The 12,261-nt window shown below is 37.8% G+C and overlaps 1 protein-coding gene across 4 annotated transcripts in view; it reads left to right on the plus strand.

Annotated features, from left to right (window-relative positions):
* The window catches only part of BRD7 (bromodomain containing 7), a 49,685-nt gene that overhangs the window by 11,108 nt on the left and 26,316 nt on the right, over positions 1–12,261 (plus strand). For all 4 annotated transcript variants that reach the window (XM_040253464.1, XM_040253466.1, XM_040253465.1 and 1 more), the window contains exons 3-4: positions 10,700–10,829; positions 11,146–11,203. In XM_040253464.1, coding sequence (XP_040109398.1) covers positions 10,700–10,829; positions 11,146–11,203 — 188 coding nt within the window. The remainder of the gene's footprint in view (positions 1–10,699; positions 10,830–11,145; positions 11,204–12,261) is intronic.

Consider the following 12,261-nt stretch of genomic DNA (forward strand, 5'->3'; position numbering starts at 1 on the left):
TTTTTCAAAGATGTCTTAAAATTTAGTAATGTCCTTTTGAGTAGGAAGGCACTGATAAAATACCCAACAGATGGGATCAATAATGTTTCTTCCTATAAAGCAATAGTCTTTAATACCATCCACTGCGTTTAATTACTAAGAACTACATATACCCTTCACAAATAATAACTGGTAGCTAAAAAAGCAACTGTTACCTTCTGGATTGTATGCTTTGTGCCTTATGTATGTTTTCTCATTTTTCTCTTTACTGTAATCCTATAAGTCTGGTATTATCGTCTCTCTCTTTTTTAAAATTGTGGTAAAATACATACAGTATAAAATTTACCATCTTCATAATTTTTAAGTGTCTGGTAGTGTTAAGAATACGCACATTGTTGTACCACCAATTTCTGGAACTTTTGCATACCCATGAAACAGCTCCCCATTTCCTCCTCCGCCTCCTCCTCGCCCCTGGTAACCACCATTCTGCTTTATATGTCTCTGAGTTTCACTGCTGTACATACCTCATATAAGTGGAATACAGTAAGACAATATTTGTCTTCTTGTGACTGGCTTCTTTCACTTAGGTGTATTCATGTTGTGGCATGTGTTAGAGCTTCTGGCCTTTTTAAGGCTGAATAGTATTGCATTGTGTGGATATGTCACGTTTTGTTTATCCATTCATCCATCAGTGGGTATTTGGTTTGCTTCTACCTTTTGGCTATTATAAATAATGTTGCTATGAACATGGGTTTACATGTATCTCTTTGAGATCCTGCAGTCAGTTCTTTAGGATGTATATCCAGAAGGAGAATTGCTGGATCAAATTATTGTCTCTTTTAAATAGATGAGAAAACTGAGGCTCAGAGAAGTTAAGTAACTTGCTCAAGGACAGAGAGCTAGCACAAGAACTCAAATGTTGCTCTTAAAAGAGCTCTTTAGTCTAAAAGAGTTGTTGAAATGGACCCCAACCCTCAATCCCTTTACAGTATAAGGAAACATAAAATCAGTGCCCTAACAGAGGCACATTTCTAGTTCTGAGAGTCCTAGATTCCTTGGCACTGAGGGGAATCACAGAAGATGGCTCACAAAGGAGCACTGGAGCTAGTATTTAGAAATCAGAGTCTAGTGATGTTACACTACAGTCGATTTAGGGTCAACTGTGCATTCTGAGAAGAAGGTGATGGCACCCACTCCAGTGCTCTTGCCTGGAAAATCCCACGGATGGAGGAGCCTGGTGGGCTGCAGTCCATGGGGTCGCTAAGAGTCGGACACTACTGAGTGACTTCACTTTCACTCCAGTGTTGTTGCCTGGAGAATCCCAGGGACGGGGGAGCCTAGTGGGCTGCCATCTATGGGGTTGCACAGAGTTGGACATGACTGAAGCGACTTAGCAGCAACAATATACCTGTAGATTATTGCATTAAAAAAATTTTTTTATTGAAGGATAATTGCTTTACAGAATTTTGTTGTTTTTCTGTCAAACCTCAACATGAATCAGCCATGAATATACATATATCCTCTCCCTTTTGAACCTCCCTCCCATCTCCCTCCCCATCCCACCCCTCTAGGTTGATACAGAGCCCCTGTTTAACTTAGAATCCCAGGGACGAGGGAGCCTGGTGGGCTGCCGTCTGTGGGGTCGCACAGAGTCAGACACAACTGACGTGACTTAGCAGCAGTAGCAGCAGTGTATTCTGAGCTATTATGTAATACAGTAGAAATATTCTTTTCATATCATACAATTAATTATAAGGGATCATATGTATAAAAGGCCATGAGTATTATATTTCATGGGCTACTTAAGGTATTTTCAAAGATAATCGAACAACCCAGTTTTCATTTATATGCTGACTTGAGAAGCTGACCCCTGAACAGAATGTTGCATTACTGTGAAGGTAAGGAAGCTTACACACCCAGGAGAGAATTAAGAACAGTAGCATGATAGTGAGCAAATGTGAGGGTATCTATAAGGGACATAAGTAGTTCTTTTTTAAAGCACAGAATCCATGAATAGGAGTATAGGATAAGATCCAAAAGGTGGTTGAGATTTCAGAGTATGGAATTTGAACTTGAATATGTAAGCAGTGGAGAGTCAAAAACTTACTGAGTGAAAGAAAGATAAAAAATCGACCCTTAGTAATGATAATCTGTTAACAGTATCAGCAGATATTGAAGAGAATAATGAGTGCAGGGAGACTTTTTCATTGAAATAGCTCAGACGAGAAGTCTGTATTCTTTTATTGGAACTCAAACCTGTTCTTCAGAAAAGCATAATCTAACCCGAATTCTATTTTGACTGCTTTGCAAGTCAGCTTCAGGTGTAGATATTCAAAGAATTTAGGCTAGTCCTATTACTAAGGATGTTATCAGAATAAAATGACAAGTGTTTTTAATTTTTTTAAAGTTATGAGCATTAGCAAGGAGAGGTAAGAAAGCCTTCCTCTGTAAACAATGCAAAAAAAACAGAGGAAGACGCTAGACTGAGAAAGACTAGAGATCTCTTCAAGGAAACTATAGATACTAAGGGGACAATTCATGCAAAAATGGGCACAATAAAGGGTATGAACAGTATGGACCTAACAGAAGCAGAAGATACTAAGAAAAGGTGGCAACAATACACAGAAGAACTATACAAAAAAGATGTTAATGACTCAGATAACCACGATGATGTGATCACTCACCTAGAGCCAGAAATCTTGGAGTGCGAAGTCAAGTGGGCCTTAGGAAGCATCACTACAAACAGAACTAGTGGAGGTGATGGAATTCCAGCCGAACTATTTTCAAATCCTAAAAGATGATGCTGTGAAAGTGCTACACTTAATATGCCAGCAAATTTGGAAAACTGCAGTGGCCACAGGACTGGGAAAGGTCAGTTTCATTCCAATCCCAAAGAAAGCCAGTGCCAAAGAATGCTCAGACTACCGCACAGTTGCACTCATTTCACATGCTAGCAAAGTAGTGCTCAAAATTCTCCAAACCAGGCTTCAACAGTACATGACCAAGAACTTCCAGGTGTTCAGGCTGGATTTAGAAAAGGCAGAGGGACCAGAGATCAAATTGCCAACATCTGTTGGATCATAGAAAAAGCAAGATATTCCAGAAGAACATCTGCTTCATTGACTACGCTAAAGCCTTTGACTGTGTGGATCACAACAAACTCTGGAAAATTCTTCAAGAGATGGGAATACCAGATTACCTTACCTGCCTCCTGTGAAACCTGTATACATGTCAAGAAGCAACAGTTAGAACCACACATGAAGCAATGGACTGGTTCTGAATTGGGAAAGGAGTACATCGAGGCTGTATATTGTCACCCTGCTTATTTAACTTATATACAGCGTACATCATGCGAAATGCCAGACTGGATGAAGCACAAGCTGGAATCAAGACTGCTGGGAGAAATATCAATAACCTCATATGTGAAGTTGATACCACCCTTATGACAGAAAGCAAAGAGGAACTAAAGAGCCTCTTGATGAAGGTGAAACAGGAGAGTGAAAAAGTTGGCTTAAAACTCAACATTCAAAAACTAAGATCATGGCGTCTGGTCCCATCACTTCATGGCAAATAGATGGGGAAATAATGGAAACAGTGAGAGACTTTATTTTCTTGGGCTCCAAAATCACTGCAGATGATGACTGAAGCCATGAAATTAAAAGACCCTTACTCCTTGGAAGAAAAGCTATGACAGCATATTAAAAAGCAGAGACATTACTTTGCCGACAAAGGTCCATCTAGTCAAAAGCTATGGTTTTCCAGTAGTCATTTATGGATGTGAGTTGGACCATAAAGAAAGCTGAGTGCTGAAGAATTGATGAGTTTGAACTGTGGTGTTGGAGAAGACTTGAGAGTCCCTTGGACTGCAGGGAGATCAAAAAAGATCAAACCAGTCAATCCTAAAGGAAATCAATCCTGAATATTTATTGGAAGGACTGATGCTGTAGAACACCATCAGTCCTTCCAATAAAGGCACCTGATGTGTAGAACTAACTCATTAGAAAAGACGCTGATCCTGGGAAAGACTTGAGGGCAGGAGGAGAAGAGGAGACAGGGGACAAGATGGTTGGATGGCATCCCCAACTCAATGGACATGAGCTTGAGCAAGCTTCAGGAGATGGTGAAGGACAGGGAAGCCTGGTGTGCTGTAGTCCATGGGGTCACGAAGAGTCAGAGGGAGCAACAAAAACAACAAGCATTCATAGGACATTATTCACAATGCTAGAGATAAGTAAAACTTATTTTTTATTAATGTAACAGTTTATAACATATCAGTTTCATTGGTCCAGCATTATATTTTGTCTTTTGTGTACACTATAGCATGCTCACCACCAAAATTTACTTCCCATCCATCACAATACAGTTGATTCATTTTATCCCTTTTACCCTCCTCCACATTCCCCTCTGATAACCACTGCTATATGCTTTGTGTCTATGTGTTTGGGTTTTTTTTTTTTGGTTTGGTGATTTCATCTTCTTTTTATGCCTGAGTAATATTTCATTTCAGCATGGCATTTTCTTTCCGTTCATCCATTGATAAGCACTCAGTTTGTTTCCATATTTTGGATATTATAAATACTGCTGCAGTGAACATAGTCTTACATACATCTTTTTGAATTAATGTAAATAAAACTTTAAATGAAAATTTAAACTTATTCCTGTACAGTAGATTCCCGTTTTATTAAAGTCTTTTACTGGGTCCCAGGAGGCATACATATTCGTAAAAACTGACTTTTGAGTGTTTATGCTCAGCATTGTTCTGAGTTCTTTACTATTTAAATACTTCATAGCTTTATGGGGTAGGTACTGTTAGTATCTTATTTTGTTGCTGAGTTAACTGTAAAGTAGCTTATTACTCAAGAGGAGAAATGAATGACGGTAATTGTTGAAGAAATTGGGAATTCTGTCAAAACACAATTCCTTGACTTCTTTTGTGTGAATCTGCCACACCCAGGATCTCAGGGCTGCTATGGCTTATTCCAGTCAGCAAAAAATCTTCCCCACTTTACCCCGCTTGGCTGTTCTCTCCTGAGGCGATCCTCTTAGTCACACAGGATCTTCCAAGAGAAAAGGAGGACTCTTGACTAAGGACATAAGAGCAGTATTGGCCCTCTGATAGAAGGATTTTTTGTTTGTTTATTCAGCAAATATCTGCCAAAAACCTGTTACCTATAATATTAGACTTAAATAATAAAGATAAAATACAGTTCCTACTCTATAGGACCTCAGAGTTAGGCTGGGGAATCAGACACAAAAAGATAAACTTCATGGCCTGGTAAATTCTAACAGAGGTGTGATTGAAGTGTTCTGGGAGTACAGAGGATGGTGTTCCTCATTCTGCCTTGGGGACTAGGGGAAGTATCTAAGGGCTAAATTGTGGGACAGGTGCTATTTTCAGCGTAGGGCCGAAGATGAAGTATAGCTTCAAAGTAATAAAAGTGATTTTTTTCTGTTGAATTATAAAGTCAACTGTTAAAGCAAAGTTCTGAAATTGTTTTGCAGTTTGCACTGGAAGTAATATTCGGATAAAGGCTTCCCTGGTGGATCAGACGGTAAGGAATCTGTCTTCAATGCAGGAGACCCAGGTTCACTCCCTGGGTCAGGAAGATCCCCTGGAGAAGGGAATGACTGCCTACTCCAGTCTTGCCTGGAGAGTTCCATGGACAGAGGAGCCTGGTGGGCTATAGTCCACGGGGTCAAAAAGAATCGGACACGACTGAGCGACTAACATCAATACCTATGTATGTTGTTGTTGTTGTGAAAGTCACTCAGTCGTGTATGACTCTTTGTGACCCCATGAACTGTTAACTCGCCAGGCTCCTCTGTCCATGGAATTCTCCAGGCAGTAATACTGGAGTGGGTTGCCATTCTCTTCTCCAGGGGATCTTCCTGACCCAGGGATTGAACCTGAGTCTCCTGCATTGCAGGCAGATTGTTTATCATCTGGACCACCAAGAAAGCCCAGATATCTATCTATACCTCTTCTGAAAAGAGACCAATCTGAAGGATAATACCTAGAACTTCAGCTGGTAATTCTCATGCTTTCTTGTTCCTTCTTCCTGCTATCTCTTAATGATTGATTAACCTACAAGTATTATATATTAGGCATTATTGAGGTTGGGGGTAGAGAGCTGAATAACACTTGAACCCATCCCTCCCCACCAGGAACTCCAGTGAAACAGGCAAGCGTGTCTATCTGTAACATAGTGCAGTGAGCTAGTAGTAGTAATATGAGCGAAGATTTACTTCATTCAATAAAAAATAAAGTTTTACAAATCAATAAAATAACTTACCAATGAGTCATGGATAAATAGGAATCCAGTTTGATATAAGTGCAGTGTGCTTGTAGTTACAGAAATAGCTGCTGTTTCTCTGTTCTGCCTCAGGCCTACATACACACAGAATATTTACTCTCCCTGGAACTCTGTTTCCACCTCCACCCTGACTTCCACCCCCACACTGGCTAAATTCTCTCCTTCAGATCTCAGCTCAAATGCTACTTCCTCATAGAAGTCTTCCCACCCTTCTCCAGTTCTAAATTAGACTCATCCAGCAGTTATTCTCTCCTTGAAATCTGTTTGCATTTTTTTTACCAAGTTGTTTAATGTCTGCCTCATTTTACACTGTCGGCTTCCTAAGGGCAGGGCTGTGTTTGTTTATCCACCAGTGTGTGTCCGCACAGTAGAATGCCATTTATTTATTGAATGCATGAATGAATATTTACCATGTGCCCATGTGCTAGGCACTGTGCTAAAAATTCACATACACTTATTAATCCTCAAAACAAGCTTCTAAGGTACATATTGTATATATTATTGTGTCTATTTTAAGAATGAGGAAATTAGGCCCCTGCTCCACCTTATGTAGTTACTCCATGACCTCATAGTTAATAAGTGTCAAAGCCAGAATTTGAACCCATTTTATAAACTGTAATTATAAACCCTCCTACCTGAAGTTAAATGGCTCTAGTACTTCTGTTTAGTTTTTCTCTGTGTAATTAGCAAAATATACTATATTAACCAGAACTGTATTAACTTCTGGTTTTACATATCTTACTTTCAGTAAGGGACGTTAACAATTGGATTCTGTAGTATTTTGGAATCATGAAAAAGAAAATTGGAAGGTAGGAATCATCAGAGCGTTAGGTGGAGAAAGAACTGTAGGGATCAAAGCCTCTTGTTTTGTAGGTGAGACTGAGACTGAAACAGTAGAAGAACTTGTTCAAGTTTACATTCTAGTAAATTAGAAGCTAGATCTCCTAATTTCTAGTCTGGCAATAACATGTTACAATATCTCCTTTCACTTGAGGGTAGTTTCCAAGTATATGTTATTTATATTCTTTTTCTCTTTTGGACTCTAGCCCGGAAGGCTATATTCTCTTGCCATACCAAACAGTAAAGTGCTTACTGTAGACCAGGCTAACTAGATAAAGTTACCAGATAGGGGTAGTTCAGAAACATAATACCTTCCTTTGGTACTTTTTCAACTTTTCTATTTCATGGTCATTTCACCATCTCATAAACTCTGTAAGTTAAATAAAAATCAACAGTTGAATCTCTATCTTACAGCTGATAAAGAGGCCTAGTGAAAGTCAGTGAGTGCCTAAGAAGGTCAGAGTGTGTTAAAGATGAAGCTAGAGCAAGAACTTGAGCCTCTAGACCATCTGTCAGCAAACTAGAGCCAACACCACTTGATTTTGTAAATAAAGTTTTATTAGAGCACAGCCACACCCGTTATGTTGTCTGTGGCTGCTTTCTTCACCACTTAATTTTGTAAATAAAGTTTTATTAGAGCACAGCCACACCCATTATGTTGTCTGTGGCTGCTTTCTTGCTGTACTGGCAAAAATTAATATTAATAGTTGTCACTGATATTACGGACCACAAAGCCTAAATTATATGTTACCTGATTGTTCACCAAAAAAGTTTGCCAATCCCTACTCTAGACGTTTTGCACTAAGGCCTTAGTTCTTTCCACCTAGGAGAGTGCTTAATTGCCTTTCAAGCTCTCCTTTATCCACTGTTTACATTTAACAGGAAGAGATCTTCTCTCTGAGGTCTTTTTCCATTGAACAGATGTTCAAAACCTGCCAATCTACAAAAGATTAATGCCAGTTTTTCTGGGGAAAAGATAAAAAACTTCCATGAGTCAAAAATTACTGCTCCAGAATATGTCATAGGGCCATAAAAAAAGACACCAGTCAACTTAATGGAAACTGACCTCAAGTGCACAGTAAGTACAATTTATAACATTGTTCTCTGGAATTTCAACCAGTCATATTTTCTGTATTGGATGCTTTGGACTATAGAATGTGAAGCTCTGTATCACTGATGTTCCAAGTGTGACTCCTACATGGGCAACACCCACATAGTGTAGAAACTTGTTAGTAATGCATATTCACAGACTCGACTCTAGACCTACTGAATCGGCAACTCTGGGGACAGGACCTAATCACTAGTGTTCTAACAAGACTTTCAAATGATTTTGATGCACGCTGACACTTGAGAACCTTCAGAATTTGCATTTCTAGTAATTTCCCAGAGATTACTGATGTTGCTAGTCTGGGAACCACACTTTGAGAACCACCGCTTTGGATACTAGAATAAGAAATTAAGACGTAGACCAAGAAAATAAGATCCTATTGAGAATCTTGATTCTCAGGAGTGTAAAATAGTTTGGGGCAATTTTACTCTAAAATTTAATTTTTAAGATGCAAAAAAACAGGACTTTTTTTTAAAAACTATTTCCTGGATGCCAACCATTCAGCTTTAGCAAAACATAAAATTTTGCTGTTTGGTTGGTTTTACGTTTTTTTAAAGATATCAGAATACAGACACCAATGAAGCTTTCTGTGTATCCTCCCAGAATCCATTCCTCTTCCTCATTCCCTAGAGAGAACCATGAATTTGGTGTGTATAACATGTAAACTTGTTTTATAATTTTACTACTTCTGTGTATATTTGTAAAGTACACTTTATATATTTTCAAAACTTAACATAGCTGATCTTGTAACAGTTCTCAACTTTTTCCTCTAGAAATTTTTTTTTCCTCTAGAAATTATTTCTAAACATAATACATGCTGATACAGTGTAACTTTAGCCTGTTAATTTTACCTGCTGTGTAAATATGCCATAATTTATTAATCTATTTCCTTTTAGTAGGATTTTCCTTTTAATAAGTTGTTCCTAATTTTTACTCTTTCACAGAGTGCTGAAGTAAATATTCCTGTGCATCTCTTCATGTACAGTTGTGAAAGGAAGTTTCTCTAGGGCATATGCCCAGGAGTAGAATCACTGAGAAGTAGGGTAAAAGGTTGTTGTGGGCTTCCCTGGTGGGTCATTGGTAAAAAATCCACCTGCCGGTGCAGGAGACAGCAGGTTCAGTCCCCGGCTTGGGAAGATCCCCTGGAGAAGGAAATGGCAATCCACTCCAGTATTCTTGCCTGGGAAATCCCCATGGACAGAGGAGCCTGGTGGGCTGTGGTCCATGGGGTTACACAGAGTCAGACTGAACTAAAGCGATTTAGCGCACACACGTGCACTGTAAGGTATGAGAGCCCATTTTTTTCATAACTTGACATTTTCAGACATTTTAATTTTTACCACTCATAGAGATGTGAAGTACCTTCGGGTTTTTAAATTCATAATTCCCAGAGTTCCAGGGATCTTGAAGCTAGTTTTCATGTTTCTTAACATTTCTAGGTGGTTTTTCTGGGGCTTACCTGTGATTTCCTTTACTCATTTCCTATTGGGTTATTTGCCTTTTTACATGAATTTGTAATTGCTCTTTATGTAATCTTTGCTAATATTTTGATTTATTTGTGTTTCTCAGTCAGTAGCTGGTCTTTTATAGATAAGAAAATCTTTCCGTTCTTAAGTCATAAAGATTCTTTTACTTTATGTCAAGTTTTAAAATTAAGTCTTTAATGTATCTAAAACTTATTTTTGCATGTGATATGAGGTAGAGCTCTAATCTCATACGGATAACCAGTTGTCCCAGCACTACCCTTTTGTAGTTGATTTATCGTGCCACGAGAGTGGGACTCGACCGAGCGACGTCGCTTGCACTTTCTGATCTGTCAGGACTTCTCTGCGTGCACAAGTCTGGCTCTGGCTCTCTGGTCTCTGTTTCGTAGGTTTGTTTGTCCCTGTGTCAGACCCACATTATCTTGTCACTTTATACAAACTGATAGCACACATTTTATTGTGACCTTTTTCAAAACTGTTCTGACTATACTGATGATTCACTCTTCAAGATAAATTATATGACTGGCTTGTCAAATTTAATGGAAAATCCTGTCTTACAATTTTGATAGGCTTTGCATTTTATTCATAGATTACTTTGGAGCGAACTATCTTTCAGTTCATGAACATGGTATATCTCCATTCAGGTCTTTCACAATGGCCTTTCAATAATGTTTCATAATTTTTCCTAAAAGGTAATTGGTCATCTTTTACTAGATTTACTCCTGGTGTGTTATTTTGCTTTTATGAATAGTATTATTTTTCTGGTTAGTTAATTCTAGCATATAGAAGCACTTCCCCCCCCATTTATGAACATGGTATTCTCTTATTTCCCAGTAGATGGCAGTAAAATAACATTAAGATTTCATTATTAATCATTCAGTGGCATCTTATTTTTTTCCACTGAAATTAAATGATTTATTTTAAAGAAATCAATTCTGAAATATTTCTAAATTATCTCTTTTTGTTCCATTTAGGAGGATAAAAGAAAGCGAGATCGTGACCATGTGGATATTGAGGCAGAAAAAGACCTACAGTGTCAGGCCCCTGTACGATTAGACTTGCCTCCTGAGAAGCCTCTTGCAAGCTCTTTAGCCAAACAAGAAGGTTGGAATAACTCTGAATTAACTGTCCTGAATGAGGAAGCTGAAATTATTTTAAGGATGTTAGCCAGGGAAAGTCAAAAGTTTAAAAGCTGTTAAATTAAAATTTGTTTACATTTTCTTATATTACTGCTTAAGAACTTTAAGTTAATTTCTTTTTCAAACTTCTTGTTCTCTTACTTCAGCATATTTGAAAAATAAATGGAGTTTCTGTATGAGATAATTTAATGATAGGTATGAGATAAGTCATGTATGGAAAATAAGCTAAACAGTACTCTCTAGATCTTCTCTTTTAAAACACACTTCTTTCTTTGCTTTAGAAGTAGAACAGACACCTCTTCAAGAAGCTTTGAATCAACTGATGAGACAACTGCAGAGGTGAATTTTTTTCTAGCATTTTTATAACATGGAAATTGAAATGGGAAATAGAGGATCCAAACCACTTCTTTTTATTATTATTATTTCAAATCACATATTGTGGCCTATATCCAAATGTACTTGATTTTAAAGTGGATGATAAATATTTTGCCTGGCAATAGGAGTACTCCAAGAGGCTGACTTTTAGATGTTCTCATTTGGTTTGTTTTAACTGGCAGCTTGAAGAGTGTTACATAATCCTCTTAATGGCAGATTTTTCCTTAATCTAAAGTAACTTCTGATGTTAAAGCTTTAAACCAGGATTAAATAATACAGGTATTTCCATTTGCTAATAGATCAAAACACCTTCTATATGTCTGTGCTGCTTATCACTGCTGTGAGTGTTCAGTAATTACCAAGTCTGGGAGAAGAGACAAAATACCATAAATAAGATTTGTAGCCTCGCTTAAATGCAGAAATTTGTTCTAAAAAGTATAGTATCTTGATAAAACCAATGTGAAGTTCTTAAAAGAGAAAAGAATAACTTGATCCTTGTTAAAATATTTATTATTCACTCAGAATTTAAAGTTTTAGCCCAAAGACATCTACATTATTAGCAGAGGATTCATGGATATAGGGCATGTATTCATACAGTGAGATATCTTCTGACTGTGTTGGACTTATATGTCAACCCCAGAACTTATCATAAATATTTTTTTAAATAAAGCTATCTGTATTCGACACCTATTCAGTTTTGCAGTGAAAATCAGAAATCAGTGACCTCTCTTCCTTTCTGGTGTTAAAGAACAGTTGAGAAATTTACATCTCAAGTCTTTACACTTGAATAAATCATTCATTGCTTGTCCCAAAAGAGTGAACAGGTAAGTATTGAGCATTCCAACTCAATTAGAATTTTTGACTATAAAGTGTTTGGCTACCTTTTAATTTTGTTTCTTGCAATACAAGACCAGAATATAAGTTAATGATGTCTCCGTAAGAGAAATCTACTTGTCAGTCTCTCTCAGTCTGAGAATGTTCACATTGCTCAGAACATTATGGGAATTAGAACTCAGAGCCAT

The sequence above is a fragment of the Oryx dammah genome, unplaced genomic scaffold (genome assembly GCF_014754425.2).
Source record: "Oryx dammah isolate SB20612 unplaced genomic scaffold, SCBI_Odam_1.1 HiC_scaffold_13, whole genome shotgun sequence".
In the NCBI taxonomy this organism is placed as follows: Eukaryota; Metazoa; Chordata; class Mammalia; order Artiodactyla; family Bovidae; genus Oryx; species Oryx dammah.